At 55.9% G+C, this 18,522-nt stretch overlaps 1 protein-coding gene across 2 annotated transcripts in view; it reads left to right on the top strand.

Moving 5' to 3' along the window:
- Nucleotides 1–14,473, top strand: part of COL2A1 (collagen type II alpha 1 chain) — a 31,206-nt gene extending 16,733 nt beyond the window's left edge. For both annotated transcript variants that reach the window (XM_033118277.1, XM_033118276.1), the window contains 35 exons: nt 104–148; nt 244–342; nt 519–572; nt 962–1,069; nt 1,442–1,495; nt 1,592–1,690; nt 1,842–1,895; nt 2,321–2,419; nt 2,811–2,864; nt 3,253–3,306; nt 3,658–3,711; nt 3,878–3,931; nt 4,155–4,199; nt 4,389–4,487; nt 4,687–4,794; nt 5,127–5,180; nt 5,460–5,513; nt 5,890–5,943; nt 6,336–6,389; nt 6,699–6,806; nt 7,389–7,442; nt 7,849–7,902; nt 8,636–8,797; nt 9,025–9,132; nt 9,376–9,483; nt 9,820–9,873; nt 10,049–10,156; nt 10,268–10,321; nt 10,482–10,589; nt 10,903–10,956; nt 11,396–11,503; nt 11,860–12,148; nt 12,570–12,757; nt 13,092–13,334; nt 13,882–14,473. In XM_033118277.1, coding sequence (XP_032974168.1) covers nt 104–148; nt 244–342; nt 519–572; nt 962–1,069; nt 1,442–1,495; nt 1,592–1,690; nt 1,842–1,895; nt 2,321–2,419; nt 2,811–2,864; nt 3,253–3,306; nt 3,658–3,711; nt 3,878–3,931; nt 4,155–4,199; nt 4,389–4,487; nt 4,687–4,794; nt 5,127–5,180; nt 5,460–5,513; nt 5,890–5,943; nt 6,336–6,389; nt 6,699–6,806; nt 7,389–7,442; nt 7,849–7,902; nt 8,636–8,797; nt 9,025–9,132; nt 9,376–9,483; nt 9,820–9,873; nt 10,049–10,156; nt 10,268–10,321; nt 10,482–10,589; nt 10,903–10,956; nt 11,396–11,503; nt 11,860–12,148; nt 12,570–12,757; nt 13,092–13,334; nt 13,882–14,028 — 3,243 coding nt within the window. In that variant the 3' untranslated portion in view covers nt 14,029–14,473. The remainder of the gene's footprint in view (nt 1–103; nt 149–243; nt 343–518; nt 573–961; nt 1,070–1,441; nt 1,496–1,591; nt 1,691–1,841; nt 1,896–2,320; nt 2,420–2,810; nt 2,865–3,252; nt 3,307–3,657; nt 3,712–3,877; nt 3,932–4,154; nt 4,200–4,388; nt 4,488–4,686; nt 4,795–5,126; nt 5,181–5,459; nt 5,514–5,889; nt 5,944–6,335; nt 6,390–6,698; nt 6,807–7,388; nt 7,443–7,848; nt 7,903–8,635; nt 8,798–9,024; nt 9,133–9,375; nt 9,484–9,819; nt 9,874–10,048; nt 10,157–10,267; nt 10,322–10,481; nt 10,590–10,902; nt 10,957–11,395; nt 11,504–11,859; nt 12,149–12,569; nt 12,758–13,091; nt 13,335–13,881) is intronic.
- Nucleotides 14,474–18,522: the final 4,049 nt, after the last annotated feature.

Raw genomic sequence — 18,522 nt, 5'->3', positions numbered from 1 at the left:
CTAGCTGCTGGCGTAGCCCCTGGACCTGTGGCCTGGGAAGGCTGGGAGAGCTGGGGTTTATTCTTTGCTGCTCATGTTATAATGACACTGTCTCCTCTTTCAGGGTAACCCTGGAACCGATGGAATTCCTGGAGCCAAAGGATCTGCTGTGAGTGTTGCCCTTGGACTTGGCTCCTCCAGGTGGGGTGTCGATCCTCCCTCACACCCTCTCCTGATGACCCCCTCTTCTGCTCACGCTGACAGGGTGGTCCTGGCATTGCTGGTGCTCCCGGCTTCCCCGGGCCCCGTGGTCCTCCTGGCCCTCAAGGTGCAACTGGTCCTCTGGGCCCGAAAGGTCAGACGGTAAGAGCCTGGAGTGAACCCCAAGTCCCACTGACACATTGGAGTCAAAACTCCACCATCCCTCCTTCCCACACTCACACTGGTGTCCTTTGCTGGGCGCCTTTAAGGGTTTCTGGAGGTGGGGACAGGTTCCAAGGAGAGAACCCCGTGTGAGAACCTTCCTTTCTTTTGTCAAGGGTGAGCCTGGTATTGCTGGCTTCAAAGGCGAACAAGGCCCCAAGGGAGAACCTGTGAGTATCTGCCCATAGCCCTTGTCTCTCCATGTGCTGCTCTATGGGGCCCAGGGCCATCCCCGGGCCCACTGCCCACCTCCTCTGTGACCCTCGCCCTTCATCTGGGACCTATCAGGTTGTGCCCAGAGAACGGGATGTAATAGGGTTGAGAAGATGCAGAGTCAGTTCTCATCTCTGGCCTGACCAGTTTGAACAGTTTGAACTTTATACCCTCTCTCTTCCTGCTGGGCCACTTCCGTCCTTCCACCATTGATCCTTTATGGTGGCCTCCCTTCCCCAAGTTCCCCAGCCCTGAAACAATTGCCAAGAATTCCTCCACATGCTGGCCAGTGCTGGTCCAGGGCAGGTGAAGACTCACCCTGGTTCTCTCTTGTGTTGGTTCTTAGGGCCCTGCAGGCCCCCAGGGAGCCCCTGGTCCTGCTGGTGAAGAAGGCAAAAGAGGTGCCCGTGGAGAGCCTGGTGGTGCTGGGCCCGTTGGTCCCCCGGGAGAAAGAGTAAGTGGGCTAGGAGTCCCGACGTTCACTGGTGTGGGACCTTGAGATTGAAATCAAGTTCTTGTGGCACTGTGCTTTTCCAAGTCTTGTGGCCTTCTGGATATCCACCCACCACCATGGGGATAGGGCTCCCTTCTTCTTATTTGTGTCCCCCGCCCCCAGGATGACATGAAACAGTGAGCCCCTTCCCAGAAAGGTGGGGACAGGACCAAGAAGTTAATCTCTCAGAATCTTGCAAGCCATAGCTACTGCTACAAGAAACTGTGGTTGGTGGGTTGGTAGGATGGACCCTCTGGAACCTGGCTAGGCTCTCTGCTGCATGATTGGGTCAGGGACCATTCTAACTCACTGCTTCTCTCCACTTCTTCCTAGGGTGCTCCTGGCAACCGTGGTTTCCCAGGTCAAGATGGTCTGGTAGGGCCCAAGGTGAGTTGAGTTTCCCAGGTCCCAAGATGGTCTGGGTCCCTTCCTGCATCCTTGGTCTAATGACCTGCTGCTGACTCCCTGTCTCCTCTTGGATAGGGAGCACCTGGAGAGCGAGGGCCCAGTGGCCTTGCTGGCCCCAAGGGAGCCAACGGGGACCCTGGCCGTCCCGGAGAGCCTGGCCTTCCTGGAGCGCGGGTGAGTATGGAACTGCTTTTGCCCTCGGCTTTGAGTTCTGAGCAGACCCCTCAGGCCCTTTCCCACCCGTTCCCTCCAACCCTGTGCTGCCAGGATTGGGAGGTCCCGGGACTTGCTCTGACACCCATTTTCCTCTCTCTCCTGAACAAAGGGTCTCACTGGCCGCCCTGGTGATGCTGGTCCTCAAGGCAAAGTTGGTCCTTCTGTAAGTCCATCATCTGTTTGTTGGGAGGGGTTGGGGTATATCCTTGGGGAGGCAGGTGGGAAGAGAGACAGGAGTTTGGGTGGGAGCAGCCTGTGAATCGGGGAAAGGGCAGATGGTAGGTACTAGGGTCAGGTGTGGCCTGTGCAGTGGCTGTGAGCTCTGAAAATGTCTCCCCCTTGTGCATTTGGTCCTTTTTCTGGGGGAAGATCAAGCCTGGTGTGTATATTCAGGGGCAGAATTTCTAAGTTAAGCAGTGCCTTGTCACTGCCGGGGTCCGTGTGTGTGGTGTGGGCTGCTGGTCGTAACCTTGGTCAATCTCACATGCTGTGTCGCCCTGTGCCTGCCACATAGGAGGCTCTGAGTAGATATTGGATGGACAAATGTGGTCAGAGTGTCTGTTCTGAGAATGGTGTCCTCTCTTTCAGGGAGCCGCTGGAGAAGATGGTCGCCCTGGACCTCCAGGTCCTCAGGGGGCTCGTGGGCAGCCTGGTGTCATGGGTTTCCCTGGTCCCAAAGGTGCCAATGTAAGTAACAACCTGCCCTTCCATTTCTTTCCACATGGTCCTACCTATCTCCCTGCCCCTGGGGAGAGGGCTGGCTCCTGAACATAGTTCATTGAAGGGCAGTGACAAGCAGGGTCCCTGGTACCATGGGCAGCTCAGGCCTCCATGTCTTATAGGAGCACACGTGATCTGGGGAAACCCAGGGCTCCTTAGAACTTTGAGACCTGTCATCCATGACATTGTTCCATGGGTCAGCGCCCTCAGTTCATACCTCTGAGTGTAAGAGAAGCTGCTGATAATTGGCTTTAGCCTTTGCTGTCCATCAGGCCCCAAGCCCCAGTCTCCCCAGCTTGTTCTACCCCCAACTCCCACCCAAGCCCTCTACCTCATGGACCTGCACTCTCTCCCCCAGGGCGAGCCTGGGAAAGCTGGTGAGAAAGGACTGTCTGGTGCTCCTGGTCTGAGAGTAAGTACCCTCCCCACAGCAGTGCCTTGGTGTTGGCTGGACACCCACAAGGAGAGACATCTCTACGGCATGTTCTGGGATCCCTAGTTAGCAGTGTGGCTTCCTGAGGCTGAGCCCATCTGCTCAGGGCCCTTTTGGAGTCCACACGGGGGACTTCTGGTTGCACTCCGTCAGTAGCAGCCCAGAGAGACAGGGGAGCCCCTTCTGCTGAGAAAGACTGAGGTGCCAGGGAAGGAAGGGGAGGGAAGGGGTAGTGCACATGGAATTCAGGTTGGGGATTGTGGCGGTCTGGAAACTCTGGACCACAAAGTGTACCTGCCCAGTCCTGGAGGGTCTGCAGAACTGAAGAAAAGTATGTCATTACGTCATTCTTCTCTCTTCCCTCTAGGGTCTTCCTGGCAAAGATGGTGAGACAGGTGCTGCAGGCCCCCCTGGACCCGCTGTAAGTACCTGCTCAGCCTCTCCAGGTGGTCCTGTGGGCGGGGGCTTGGTGGGGTGGGGGCAGGTAGACCTTAAGCCCACTCAGTAATGGAGCTGACAGATGTGGACCTGGGCTGATCCAGGACACCAGCCCCACCATGGGTCGAGGGGGGTATCCCACCCTGAGGAAGCAGTGTGGACCCCGCCCTGGTTGTCATTGGTGGGAGGACAACGAAACACATAGGCGTGCACACCTGTTGGGCAGTGCAGGGCGGTGTCTGTCCTGCCCTCTTGTGGCCACTCCCAGGGCCTCCAGCTGAAGCTCTCTGGTGCTCTGGAGTGCTGGTTCCACTCACCTGCATTTCCTCTGCAGGGACCTGCTGGTGAACGAGGCGAGCAGGGCGCTCCTGGGCCATCTGGGTTCCAGGTAGGTGGCTGAACCAGGCTTTCTCAGGAGTCCCTTTCCACGCTCAGGGCTCATGGGAGCAGCAGCAGGCATGGTGGGTGGAGGGCCCCCCCCCAAGGGGGAACAGGGGAATGAGGTTTCCCAGCAAACTCACTCCTTCGCTGATGCTTGTCATTTTGGCTTCTAGGGACTTCCTGGCCCTCCTGGTCCCCCAGGTGAAGGTGGAAAACCAGGTGACCAGGTGAGTATGGGGCTCTTTGAACCTGCAACCTGTTTAGATGGAAAGAGGTCTTCTGATGCTCAGGAGACAAGGCAGGAGGGCACGAGGAGCCCCATGGAGGCCCGGGATGTCTGGGACCGCATCCCAGCTCTGCTTGATGACAATCGGAGGCCGGGGAGGGATGCTCAGCCAGGGCTTGGGCACAAAAGCCTTCAGTCTCTCACACATCCTTCTCGTTCTCCAGGGTGTTCCCGGTGAAGCTGGAGCCCCCGGCCTCGTGGGTCCCAGAGTGAGTGTCCTGTCAGCTATTCCTGGTGGTCTCCTTGGGCCTGCTCTCTCCCCGTGAAGTTCTGACAGCACTTCCCAGCTGTACAGCCACCCTGAGTCCTGGGCCCCGCTCTGCTGCCCACCTCCCTGCTTTTCCTTGGGCCTCTACCCTGTCTCTCTCCCTAATCGCTCCTTGGTGTCTCTGCCACAGGGTGAACGAGGTTTCCCAGGGGAACGTGGCTCTCCTGGTGCCCAGGGCCTCCAGGGTCAACGTGGTCTCCCCGGCACTCCTGGCACTGACGGTCCCAAAGTAAGTGAGGCTGATGTTGCAGCGAGGGTCCTCTGGGCTGGCCTAGGAAGCCTGCTGAGGGAGCAAGGGGGCGGGGAGGAGTGGAAGAGGAGATAGAAAGGAAGTCTGGGCAGAGGAGGAGGAGGAGAAGGGGGAGTTGCGTACTGGAGTCCTGAGGGAATCTGCCCACCACAGATTCCCTGTCTTCCCCCCACCCCAGGGTGCATCTGGCCCAGTTGGCCCCCCTGGGGCTCAGGGCCCTCCAGGTCTACAGGGGATGCCCGGTGAGAGGGGAGCAGCTGGTATTGCTGGGCCCAAGGGCGACAGGGTAAGTACCAGGCTACGTCCCTCCCCCAAAGCCATGCTTGCCTGCTCCCACACTCACTCCCTCTCCCACAGTACCTGGGGGTGAAGTCCCTGGCTACCCCTCTTGAGGAACTGGAGATCTCCCCTCCAACGTCTCTGTTCGCCTTTTAATGACATCTTTCCCCACCCTTCCCTCATTGTCACTCCTGCTACTCCTTGTCACTCACCCTGAGACCACAGAGCAAATCCTCTTGGCCAGGAGCTCTGCCTGGAGCCCCATTCAGAGTGAGACTGAGCTGACAAAGGGGGTCTTGGAGTGCCCCCTTGAGGTATCCCATTCTCTCTATTCCATAGGGTGATGTCGGTGAGAAAGGCCCTGAGGGAGCCCCCGGGAAGGACGGTGGACGAGTAAGTGAATGCAGACTGCTTGGGGACTGGGTGGGGCAAATGCCAGGGACCCCCAGCCCTGCACTCAGGAGATCGGGACCGTGAGTGAGTGGGGTCCCTGGTCCTATCTCAGCTGTCTGGGCTGGGCAACCACAGGGACTTCCCTGTCAAAACTGGGGGCCACAGGGTGAGAGGGAGTTCAGGGGGCCATGGAGGGTGCACCAAGGTTTATTGGGTGTGAGATCCAAGTTTTTGGCCAACTCTCCCTGCCGCCCTCACTTCCTCCTTCTCTCTCCCCAGGGTCTGACCGGTCCCATTGGCCCCCCTGGCCCAGCTGGTGCCAATGGTGAGAAGGTGAGTCCTGGCTCCTTTTCTTCCCTTTGCCTCACTTCCCCCACTGAGCTCCTTTCCATATCTTCCCAAGGGATATGGGAAGATTTCTCCCCTGCCCTCATCAATTGTCACCCTCCTGCCCACCGGGGACTGCAAGGAATGAAGGGTGGGGGTCGCGTGTGCCCTGTTGAGTGGAGCAGTTGAACTGGGGTAAAGTGCATTCAGCAAAGGCCCCTAGGAGGTTGCAAGTGTAGGCTGAAACAATAAAGAGAAAGGCTCTGTGTGGATGGGGGTTGGGGGGGCGACCCAGAGCCCCCGCGTCCATCGTGAGGGCTTCCTGGATGTGCTTTGCTCTCAGAAGGCCTCACTCTGACCTGCACCCACCTCCCCACATTAGGGAGAAGTTGGCCCTCCTGGCCCTTCGGGAACAGCTGGTGCTCGCGGTGCCCCGGTAAGTATCTGCCCCCTGAGGTTGGCTCTGTCCCCAGGCCCCTGGGAGTGAGGCAGGCTGAGAGCTGGCCCTGCAGGCCCTGGCTCCCCCTCTGCCATTTGGGTCTGGGGGTGGAAGGAGAGATGAAAAAGGAAGGGAGAAGGCATGTCACCCTGGTGATACGGACAGGGTGGAGGGCCGTTGGGTCACCAGGTCCTCTGACCAAGAGAGGCTTTCTGACCTGGGTCCTTTTATTTAGGACCCAAGTTCCTAAAGCTCCTTTCAGATGCTTTCTCTCTGGGGGTTACTATGCAAGAGGCTAGACTGGGCCAGAAGGGGCGCTGGGCTTGCAGGAGGGAACAGAGCAGACAAGCAGCGGGGACTTATACCTTCTCGGCCTCCTTCTCTCACAGGGTGAACGTGGAGAGACTGGACCCCCTGGACCCGCTGGATTTGCCGGTCCTCCCGTGAGTCCCCCATCCACCCTCCCGTCCACCCCCTCCTCTCAGGCCAGTCCACATCTAGCTCCTGAGGGTAGCTTGTAGCCTGTGGGGGAGGGAGGGGAAGAATTTAAAGAAGAGAGGAATGGCCTCTTCCCTCCCTCCTCTCCTTTTATATGTCCACACTTATATAACAATCCTATCTTAGACCCCACTTTCAGGCCTCGGATGGACAGGCACACGCACACACACTCACTCAAAGTCGCTAGCCCTTTTGGAAGAACCTCAAGTATTTGACTTGCCCCTCATTCACTTGCTTCATCCTTCCTGGAACAGGGTGCTGATGGCCAGCCAGGTGCCAAGGGTGAGCAAGGAGAGGCCGGCCAGAAAGGCGACGCTGGCACTCCGGGTCCGCAGGGCCCCTCCGGAGCTCCTGGGCCTCAGGTGGGTAGTGCCGAGTCCCCCAGGAACTGTTTCCACAGGGCAGGGACTGCTGGGTGCAGGATGAGGGGTAGACAGGCAGACATGGCTGGGAAGCCTGGGGGACACCCCACCTGAGTTCAGGACCCAGCAGACGGGAGCCTGCTGCTACCGCTGCCACAGGAGGGAGAGGCTGTGGGGAGGAGGAATTTGTACTTAGGGATAAAGGCTCAAGTAGCTAAATTGGCTTTCATTGTCTTGGGTGTGGGGCGTGTGGTGGGGTGGGGTGCTCAGGGATGGACACAGAGTGAGGACGCACAGCTGGGACAGAGCAGTCTGTCTCGGGGGGTGGGGACAGGGGAGACCTGTGACTGGCTCCAGTGGATGCCTGATGGGCTTCTCCTCTCCGAGATCTACAACACGACTCCCTTAGTGGCCCGGGTGGCAGGTCCCCCTGTGACAGCTTCTCCAGGCTGGGATTTTAGTGCCAAGAACGCTGCATCTTTGAAAACCTAGCCCTCAGTAGTCCATTGTTGGGGTTTAGATAGTCCCTCACCTGGGGCGACCAGGCCTCACTGTCTCTCTCCTTCCTTCCTTCCTTCCTAGGGTCCTACTGGTGTGACTGGTCCTAAAGGAGCCCGCGGTGCTCAAGGCCCTCCGGTGAGTGAGGCCTCCGTCCCACCCTCATCCAGGTGGGGTGGAAGGTGCTCTGGGTGCAACAGCTTCCCTCAGGCCCCCACCTCCCGCCTCATGAAGAAGGTCTGGCCCCAGAGCCTCCACTGCGGTCTTCTGGGATTCACCCACTTCCTTCTTCCTTAGTCCTGTTCTTGTCCCAGCCTGAGGCCATCCTGAGACAGGCCTGGCCCTCCCCGAGTGCCCCCTGCAAGAGCCGGAGGCAGAGAAGCTACAGCTGCTCAATCCTGTGGCCAGACCCCAAGGGCGCTTTCTCCCTCTCTGGCTCCCTCACCCTTTTTCACACCAGCCTCTGAGACCTCCCCACCCCATATTAGATTCTCAATCCTCCTGAGGGCCTCAGGGATTCAGGGGCTCTCCTCTCCTCACACAGGGAGCCACTGGATTCCCCGGAGCTGCTGGCCGTGTTGGACCCCCAGGCTCCAATGTAAGTGCTGCTGCTACCTGATTCCTTACTCCAGGAATGGGAGGCACAGGTAGGGGCCACAGAGTCTGGCCCAGTCCCCCTTCCAGGGCCCCAGAGAGCCCAGGTTCATCCTTTTGTGCCTGTTCCCACTCCTGGGAAGAGTAGCTAATCGGTCTCAGGCTCGTTCCCCTTGTAGACAGCTAGGAGCAGGGGGGTGACCCTCTTGTTGGCCATAGGCAACCTTCCCAGCTGGCTGGGGCTCAAACCCTCACAAGTCTGGCTTGGTGGGCAGGATGGGCTTGGCATAATTGCCTTCGTCATGGACACACATTTCTTGAGCGTGCTCTGTGCACCGGGCCCTGTACAAGTCATACATCTTGGAAGGCAGAGAGAGGAGGAAAAGTCATCCAGCTTACTGAGGGCAGGGGGACTGGATACATGGGCTAAGGGGGTGAAGGGGCAGGGTTTGAGTTGTTCCTTGAGGAATGGGGGTGGGGTGGGGCAATGGAAGCCCAAGGGAAGGAGGCAGGAGGGCTGCCAACTAGACCAGAAAAAGCAAAGCATGCAGGGGCTGGAGAAGCTAGGGCTGGCTGCTCAGAGCTCTCATATGAGAGAGAAGATCAAAGAGGGAGACTGGGGGTCAAGCTGCCCTTTTCCAGAGGGGAAACTGCTGTCCCTGGGGCCATGGTGGCTTTGGCAGCCCAGATGGGGAAGGGTGAATTGAATTCTCACTTCCTGAATTTGCTCCTTCTAGGGAAACCCTGGGCCCCCGGGACCCCCTGGTCCTTCCGGAAAAGATGGTCCCAAAGGTGCTCGAGGAGACAGTGGCCCACCTGGCCGAGCTGGTGACCCCGGCCTCCAAGGTCCTGCTGGAGCCCCTGGCGAGAAGGGAGAGCCTGGAGATGATGGTCCCTCTGTAAGTCCACAATCAGGCCCAGGCCAGCCCAGGGCCAAGGCTGTGAGAGGCTTCTGAGCTCACAGAGTATGGAGTCACGGGGTGCAGTGGTGTGGGTATGCAGGGAGGGGGAGCAGTGCAGAGAAGTATACCCCGAGGGCAGGAGGAGTGCTGCTCCCTGCAGAGCTGGCAGCCAGGCTGGTGTGGGTAGAACTGACTCTGTTCTCGTCTCCCACCTCTCCTCTTAGGGTCCCGATGGTCCTCCAGGTCCCCAGGGTCTGGCTGGTCAGAGGGGCATCGTTGGTCTTCCTGGGCAGCGTGGTGAGAGAGGATTCCCTGGCTTGCCCGGCCCATCGGTAAGTGACGGGTGCCCCTTCTTCTGGGCGAGCTGGGCCCAGCTGGCTTGGGCCAGAAGCTCTTTACTCAGTAGTCGGTGCAGTGGCCTGAGTTCTGCAGAAGCAACACCACCCTGAGGCTTCCACCCACTCAGCACCCTTGGAACTGTCCCTTCATCAGCCCTTTCCCCAGAGAGACTCAGCAGGGTCCTGGGCAGGGACACTTAGTGGGCACACTCATCGTCCTTGTCATTGTCCTTTCAGGGTGAGCCTGGCAAGCAGGGAGCTCCTGGTGCATCTGGAGACCGAGGTCCCCCTGGCCCTGTGGGTCCTCCTGGTCTGACTGGTCCCGCTGGTGAACCTGGACGAGAGGTGAGTAGTGGGACCCAGCACAGGAAGGCCCTGACTAGGGAGAGAAGCCCCGTGCGCCTCAGGGCCAGGCCAGCCAGGCTAAGTGCTGGCGCCCTGGAGAAGGGGAGGACAGGATGGGCGTTAGGCACAAGTGCCCAGGTGCAAAAGGAAGGTTGTGATGGGAGAGAGAAGGGCACGGAGACTTAGATCTGGTACACAGAGAAGAAGGCAGAAGGAAGCTCGGTGAGAAAGCTTTAGACAGAAGAACAAGCCTGGGGCTTCTGAGGCAAAGACAGGGGAGCAGAGTGGGAGACGGGCAGGGGCAGCTCTCATGGCATCTTGTTTCCTATTGTCCAGGGAAGCCCTGGTGCTGACGGCCCCCCTGGCAGAGATGGTGCAGCTGGAGTCAAGGTGAATATCTGGGGGTGTCTGTGTGCAGTGGGACTGGGAGAACATACCATTGAGCCTAACAAGTCAGCCCGGGGTAGCAGGTGGGAGTCAAGGTCTGGTGTCACTCTGGAAGGACCTTCTTTCCTTGCCTCTTCTGAACCATTTTTCTCTGAGCCTGAGACCTCTCTCCTGACAGGGTGATCGTGGTGAGACTGGGCCCCTGGGTGCTCCTGGAGCCCCTGGGCCCCCTGGCTCTCCTGGCCCCGCAGGCCCAACTGGCAAGCAGGGAGATCGAGGAGAAGCTGTGAGTATCGTGGGAATAGCAGTCTCGGTGCACTAGCCCGAGGGCAGGTAAAGAGGAGGACCCTCCCTGTCCTGGCCTGGCTCTGACACTGTTCCCACTTTCTCCTCACAGGGTGCACAAGGCCCCATGGGACCTGCAGGACCTGCTGGAGCCCGGGGAATCGCAGTGCGTATTTGAGCGTCCTGCACTGGGTCTCTGACAGAGGCAGGCTGGGAGGGCAGCAGGGGCCCTGTGGATGCTGGACTCCTTGGCTTGGATGAGGCCAGCGGAGGGCTTTTGCCCGGCCTGACCTGACCCAACCTATGTCTGTCTGTCTTATTTCCAGGGCCCTCAAGGCCCCCGCGGTGACAAAGGAGAAACTGGAGAGGCTGGAGAGAGGGGACTGAAGGGTCACCGTGGCTTCACTGGTCTGCAGGGTCTGCCTGGCCCTCCTGTGAGTGTTGCTGTCCGAGCTTGGCTCCCCAAGACTTCCCACTGCTCTGAGCCCACTTGCATTTCCCATGCTGCTTAGACAGCTTGGGATCATCCTAAGTAATTTCTAGGACTTCTTCAGGGTTGGAGGGAGGAGCAAGCGGAAAGGGAGCTCCTGGTGCATCCACCCACTCAGCACCCTTGGGTGGGTGGGATCTCCCAAGGGTGGGACAAGTATCTCCTCCGCCAACTCCATATATATATTCAAGAAGGCTTCCCATCCTGGAAGATGGCGCTGTGCTCACCTCTGACCTTTGCCTCTTCCTTCTGCACAGGGTCCTTCTGGAGACCAAGGTGCTTCTGGTCCTGCTGGTCCTTCTGGCCCGAGAGTAAGTAAGCCAACTCTTCCTCAGGGGTAGGGCCAGGTGCTGGGTGGGTGTCCAATGGGGAGCGAAATGTTGCTGCTTCTGAGAAAGCTTGGGCTTGGGGGGCCTGAGCAGTGGAGGTAGGACTGGCTCGGTGTGATGATGGCCAGAAAAGTACCTGAAATCACAGGTAGGATGAACTTGAGAGCAGCTCTCAGCTGTCAGATCCCCTGGGAACAGGATTTTACAAAGAGGAGCTCAAGAGGGCAGGAGAGCTGTGAAACCATCCTTTTGGCTCTTGGTCAGAGAGCAGTTTCGGGTTCCATGACTGAGAAACGAGAAGAATTGGGAGCAGCGTGTAGCCACCTGCTGTCAGGATGGCCACCTGACCAGCCCCAGCTCCTCCCCGACCTTCCCTCTGCTGATGGCTCTTCTCTCACCACCTTTCTCTCCTGGCTTGCAGGGTCCTCCTGGCCCTGTTGGTCCCTCGGGCAAAGATGGTGCTAATGGAATCCCTGGCCCCATTGGACCTCCTGGTCCCCGTGGACGTTCTGGCGAAACCGGCCCCGCTGTAAGTGTCCTGACTCCTTCCTGCTGTCTGGGGTGTCCCCAGCATCTGGGGCTTGAGCTCTCTGGTGCTAAGGGCCTCTTTGGGGGCATCAGCCTACCGCTAATGGTGATGGCACCCTTTATCCTGGGGTCTCCCTGGAGGTTTAAAGGGCCCGCGACTGGTGTTGGGAAGCAGACGAGAGGGGCCAAGGAACAAATAGGGACGGCGCTGTGGTTTTCTTGGCCCTGGACTACTGTACCCCCTCCCTTATCCCTGAGACTAAAGAAAACACTCTAGTACATTCTAGCAGGTGCGGATGGACACAGGAGACGTGTCTCCCCACAATTCCTGGCTGATTTCTCTGTTTGCTGCTTCAGGGTCCTCCTGGAAATCCTGGCCCCCCTGGCCCTCCTGGCCCCCCCGGCCCTGGCATCGACATGTCGGCCTTTGCTGGCCTGGGTGGGAGAGAGAAAGGACCTGACCCCATGCAGTACATGCGGGCAGACCAGGCAGCCGGCAACCTGAGACAGCACGATGCCGAAGTGGATGCCACGCTCAAGTCCCTCAACAACCAGATTGAGAGCATCCGGAGCCCCGAGGGCTCCCGCAAGAACCCCGCTCGCACCTGCAGGGACTTGAAACTCTGCCACCCTGAATGGAAGAGCGGTGAGCTAGAAGAGCGGGACCCCCGGCCCCAGAGAGTGGGAAGTCAGTCCACTGGGCACCACTCCTTCAGAACAAGGCAGGAGATGTCTATTAGTGCAGGGCAGATGGTTGCTCCCCCACTTAACAGCACAGCCACTGCAGGCCTGGCTCCTGTCCTGCCATGGCTACGTGGCAGAAGTGACGTCAGGGTAGAGTTTCACCCGCCGGGCAGGTACTGCTCCTGCCCTATTGCTCACACCCCTGTTTAGCACTGGACCTTCCCATTCCGGTCTCCTTGCCCTTGGCCCCTCCCTCTCCTCTCCCCTCCCTTGGGCCACGTGTGGCCCTCACACCCTGCTCCTCTCCCCTGGTGTCCATGGAGGCCTGAGTGTGTCTGTGCTTGTCTGAGCCCTGACAGGGTGTCGCCTCTTCCCCCTTGCAGGAGACTACTGGATTGACCCTAACCAGGGCTGCACCTTAGACGCCATGAAGGTTTTCTGCAACATGGAGACTGGCGAGACTTGTGTCTACCCCAACCCAGCGAATGTTCCCAAGAAGAACTGGTGGAGCAGCAAGAGCAAGGACAAGAAACATATCTGGTTTGGAGAAACTATCAACGGTGGCTTCCACGTGAGTGCCTGGTTGCTCTAGGCCAGAGATGGTTCCTCAAGTCTTTCTCTTCTTTCTCCCTGAAAGTTTTTAGAACCTTGCTCACATTCTCACCGGTTTTCTGTGGGGCTTAAGAGGAAGGAAAGAAGAGGAATAGTATTTTCTCCCATTTAGAGGTGGAGGAAGAGGTCCTCGAAGGCTTGCTCTCCTCTCTGGAAGCAAAAACATCCTCCCAGGGACCCACTCTGAGTCCCCTTTCGCTCCTCTGAACCCTGGACACTTGGCAGCCCTTGACGCCCTTGGTCCCATCGAATGCCACTCGTGGGCCTCATACCACTGCTGTCTGCCCTAACAGTTCAGCTATGGTGATGACAACCTGGCTCCCAACACTGCCAACGTCCAGATGACCTTCCTGCGCCTGCTGTCCACCGAGGGCTCCCAAAACATCACCTACCACTGCAAGAACAGCATTGCCTACCTGGACGAAGCAGCTGGCAACCTCAAGAAGGCCCTGCTCATCCAGGGCTCCAATGACGTGGAGATCCGGGCTGAGGGCAACAGCAGGTTCACGTACACCGTCCTGAAGGATGGCTGCACGGTGAGTCGGGACAACTGGAGCTGCCAGGGCGATGAGTTGCCTGTGGCTGGGGGCCCAGGTTGGAGTGGGCAGGGTTTGGTCCCCAACAGGCATCATGGTCCTAAAGTGACGGGCTCATCAAAGGAATGAGGGTGAGGGGTTATGTAGAGAAGACTTGCAGAGTGACAGGCGAGGGAGAGATGCATGTTGGTGTATCTTCCTCACTCCCGTCGCTCAGGGGAAATAAGACCCTACCCAGTGTGTCCAGTTGCTCTTGGAGGAAGATTGCTGTAGTAATGGAGGGGCTGCCTCTGAGGTGGAGCGATGAGGGAGTCCTAGGCTGGGGGCTCCCTGTGGGGAGTGGAAAGGAGAAGCGTGGGGTGGAGGAAGCCCTGCTGCTAAGGACAGGAGTGGAGGTGGAGAGGGCTCCGGCCAGCCAAGAAGAGGTCTAGGGAGCTGCACGTGTTTTGCACTTTGTGTTCTATGAGGCTCAGTTTTGGGGTCCTGGGCAGCTGGTATTGGATCGCAGGGCAGCCCCTGAGTAGCGTCTCCTCTCTTTCTCCCCTAGAAACACACCGGTAAGTGGGGCAAGACTATGATCGAGTACCGGTCACAGAAGACCTCACGCCTGCCCATCATTGACATTGCACCCATGGACATAGGCGGGCCCGAGCAGGAATTTGGTGTGGACATAGGGCCTGTCTGCTTCTTGTAAAGACCTGAAACCAGAAACAACACAATCCATTGCAAACCCAAAGGACCCAAGTACTTTCCAATCCAGTCACTCTAGGACCCTGCACTGAATGGCTGACCTGACCTGATGTCCATTCATCCCATCCTGTCACAGTTTGGACTTTCCCCCCCTCTCTTTTTCTAAGAGACCTGAACTGGGCAGACTGCAAAATAAAATCTCGGTGTTCTATTTATTTATTGTCTTCCTGTAAGACCTTTGGGTCAAGGCAGAGGCAGGAAACTAACTCGTGTGAGTCAAACACCCCCTGAGTGACTGCCCCCCCAAGCCCAGGCAAGAAGATGCCCCTTCAGGTGCCGGGCGCAGGAACTGTGTGTGTCCTACACAATGGTGCTATTCTGTGTCAAACACCTCTGTATTTTTTAAAACATCGATTGATATTAAAAACAAAAAAAATTATTGGAAAGTACATATTGACTTGGGCTTTGTTCTTTATATCCCATTAATCCTTGATTCTGTAGACATGACCAGTGGCCTTCTTCTGTTGACTTTTCGACCGAAAGGGAGGACACTGAAGCCACAGTGCCGGGTTTAGTGACCTCACACAAACACAAATTTGCCTCTTTCTATAAACGTTGGCACTGTGTGGAACCCAGGGGTGAACTGGGACCAGACACCAACATTTGGGAAGGGAGGCACGAAAGAGGAATGGTCTCGTGCTTCAGAGTAAACACGGAGTATGACTCTAGGGCACATTAGTGCAAGAGAAGGGATAAGCTCTGGGCTCAGGCGTGGGGACAAAGTGTGGGCCACATCTTGCTGAATGGGAGAGATCTGAGACACTCCCAAGGGAGGGGTTGCGGGGTGAGGAAGGAGGGGAGGGGCGTGAACCTGCAGGGGCCCATGCTAAGTGCACACAATCAGACAAACTTGGTGATCTACTTATTTGTGTCTTTCTCTTAAGACTTTTATGAATAGGTCAGGAGAGGTACCTACCCCTTATTCCTCTTGCGCACCTGTCCCTCTGGCTCCCATTCTACACTTCCTGGACCTGCACTTAAAGCTTCCATGGACTTTCTGTCAACACCAGGCTTATGAATGGACAGCCTCCCATTTCTCCCAACCATCAGGTGTTCCTTGCTTTCCAATGGCTTGTGCTTGTGTGGCAAAAATGAGGAAGCTGTCACCTCCACTAGAGGGCACTAGTTCATGACAAACTAGAAGAGTAAAATGAAAACATAATTAAGAACACAGAATAGCTATGGGGGCGGCTGGTTAGCTCAGTTGGTTATAGAGGTATTCTTAGCAACAAGGTAGCCGGTTCAATCCCCCACATGGGCCACTGTGAGCTGCCTCCTCCACAACTAGATTGAAACAATTCCTTGGAGCTGATGGGTCCTGGAAAAACACACCTAAAATAAGTAAAAGTTAAAAAAAAATTAATACTTAAAAAAATAATAATAGCTGTAAATAAACAACACTTCTATCTACCAAGAGAGCTAATGGGGGCCCGGGGGGAGGGCAGTGAGGTGTACGGATGCCTATGAAACCTTTTCCTTAGACAATAGGTGGAGCTGAAGAGTTGAGTTCCATTCTACCTTGTCAACCACACCTCAGAAGAGCCCACCTGCTTCCAGCTCACTTCACTTCGCACTGTGGCGTCAAAGCAGCTCAGTAGATTGTGACCAGCAATTCAGACCTTTGTAAGAGAAGTCTCATTTGCACCAGGGTATCAAAGTGATCCCTTGCAGCCCACCCACTTCCTGGGTACCTGGCCAACCTAGAAATGATAGCAGCTGCTGCGTAGTAATCGAGGAGTGAACCAGAGGATAGAGCTCAAGGGAAGAGAAGCAGTGGAACAGAAAGCCCTGCCTCTGATTAAATTGAAATACGTCACCCTGGCTGGCAGTGCCGTGCTACTTAGTGCGGCCCCCTAGTCCCAACTTGGCCACGAAGGGAAGTTGGGAGTAACCAGGTTCATTATTAATAATACCCATGACCCCTGAAGTCCCAGAAAAGGCAGAAGTTCTCTCCAACCTCTCAGATAAATTCCTGACACGAGCAGGATCGAGCGGACAGACCTGGGTTACTAACTGTGAGGCCTCAGTCAGGTGACTTTTCCTCTCTTGAGCTTCCTCATCTGTACGAAAGCGTCCAAAGGCTTTTAACTAGGAGTCAAGAGTATGAGCTCCAGCAAAGACTTACTCAAGTTCCCTGGATCCTGGGTAAATCATAGAACATCTGAAACAGTTTCCCCTTCTAAACAAGTGAAGGAACACAGAATTGTAAGAGGGCTCTAGAGGTGATGAAGAGACTTACTTATAAAAGCAAAGAGTAAGGATTACTTTTGCCCAGAGGAAATGCTTGGGACCCATTAGATTCACATAGAGCATTTACAAATAGGCTGATTCTTTTAGTTATTTCTTGCACACTTGGGGTCACAATCCCTTAACAGTTGACCCAGAGATTGTGGGGATCCTGCTTTCGGGTAACTACAGCTGCATCAGACAATAGAGGTAAGTTGTAGCCTCGATGGGGCCAGGTGAGTATACGAGGCCTGTGACGGTGTTTTGAACTTCTAGCTATGACTCTGGACAAAATGCACCAGAAAATGCAATTCTTAGCATACAGCAGATGCTCAGCACACTTTTGGAATGAGTAAATGAACAAAGGGAGGTTTCAACCAGGGGACACAGTGTAAGTAGTTTGAAAGCAAGAAAGAGGTCACAGTGGAGGCCAAGCCAGGAGCTACAAGAGATCTCTGGTGAAGTCTCATCTCCAAGAAACACATTCTTTCCAAATCTCAATCCACTAGAAATACATCGATGGCAACGATGCCTGAGCCAGCCACTTCCCATTTCGATATTGCTGAGAGCAATTTGTTCAATAATTGACAGACAGCATGACAGAACTCTGCAGAGCATCCCAAAGTGCAGTTTGGGATGCTAGGGATATAAATAGGGATGAGAATTCATAGCATTATTAGGTCAGACGTACTGCTGTATGTTTAAAACAAGTGCTTTCATTTGATTATCACAGCTGGATTTAAAGTAACATTGAGAAGAAATGCTATTGAGGCAGTCACAAAAATTATTAAAACTTAAGTAATTTTAATAATTACTTAAGTATTACTCATGAGTAGTTTTTTTCAAAATTACATGAAAAACATGCTAGGGGCTATGTGGAAAATGGGAACACTAAAGAGAAAATGTAGCAATGCAAACATCTTCATGTGTTTGGGGCAGGTTCTGCTTAGGGCAATGTTCTGAGAAATGCTGCACATTGGCTTCTGTACAGGTTGTGTTTCATCATCAATGCACAGAGCAGTCACCACTGGCATGTTCATACAGACCATTCAAGGATCCAGTGTGATACTGAAACAGCTTTCAACCCTCAGCTTCTGGGTTACTCAATCATGGTCAATGGCAGCCAAATAGTCACGAAATTTAGCCTTGGTTAAATAAAGATTCAGTGTCAAAATCATTAAGTAAATATTCAAGGTCAAGCTATGGGAATGACGACTAATAGAAATCCCGCCACCTCCTGCCGCTCTTAGGGTTTCGCGAGGCTACCTCACCGAGTTCTGAAACCTGACTACTCAGGCTTCCCAACCAGATTCTCTGCCATCGTGGGGCCCACTCTTTGGTGGCTGAGAGCACGAGACAGCTCAGGGAACTTTCAACCTCAAACCAGGCCCTCTTAATCAGCACTGCTGGACGTTATTCCTCCTCAGGTAGCAGCTTCTTTGTACTCAGGCATCTCTGCTCTACCCCTCCAACCTCCAGGGGGCATTAAATGCTCCGCTCTGGAAGAGCAATAGGGCAGCCTGGCACCACCAGAGGCAGATGGAGAAGAGAGGCTGCTTTCTGTGATTAGGAGCTTCCAGGGTGTGGGGACAGAGCCCCAAAAAGCAGTTTCCAGGCTCTCAGCCTCACATAGAAAGGTGCTGGCTCAGGTAGTAAATGGCCATCGACTGCGATCAAATGGCCAGCAGCTGTGGCTAGTTGGCTGTCAGCTGTAACCAGTGAGCCATTGGGCACTAATGTAACTGCCGTGGCTAGGCTAGCAAAAAATGGGGGCTAGCAAGAAGATGGTGGCTGAGTCTGCAAGTGGCGCAGTGAGGGTTGAGAATTGTGTGGCTCCTGTTTCCTGTGTCTCCAACCCAGCCGCCAGCGAGAGTATAGTGGTGTGACTCCCCTACCTATGGCTCCGTGGGTGTTCCTTTTTGGCCTAGCCATATCCTGCGTTCTTGTGTGGGGAGCGGGACCAGAGACCCCGCAGGCCATCCTGCATGACACATGGTGAATTCGGCAGGATCCCCTGCACTACACGTGGCACAGCGAGCAGGGTACAGTGCCGGCCAAAGCTCCCCGAAGGGCGGTGGAGCAGTTTGTTCATATGAACACTCAGTTGCAGGAAGACCAGGAGGAGCGGCTGTCTGAAGAGCTGGAACCCCGTGGAGGGGTGGGAAGACATGGACGGTTCCCCAACCAGCAGAGGCTGGAGAAAGCGAAGGTC

Source organism: Rhinolophus ferrumequinum, chromosome 10 (genome assembly GCF_004115265.2).
Source record: "Rhinolophus ferrumequinum isolate MPI-CBG mRhiFer1 chromosome 10, mRhiFer1_v1.p, whole genome shotgun sequence".
Lineage (NCBI taxonomy): Eukaryota > Metazoa > Chordata > Mammalia > Chiroptera > Rhinolophidae > Rhinolophus > Rhinolophus ferrumequinum.
The sequence above is the reverse complement of the archived record's forward strand: the minus strand, read 5'-3'. Positions and strand labels throughout refer to the sequence as shown.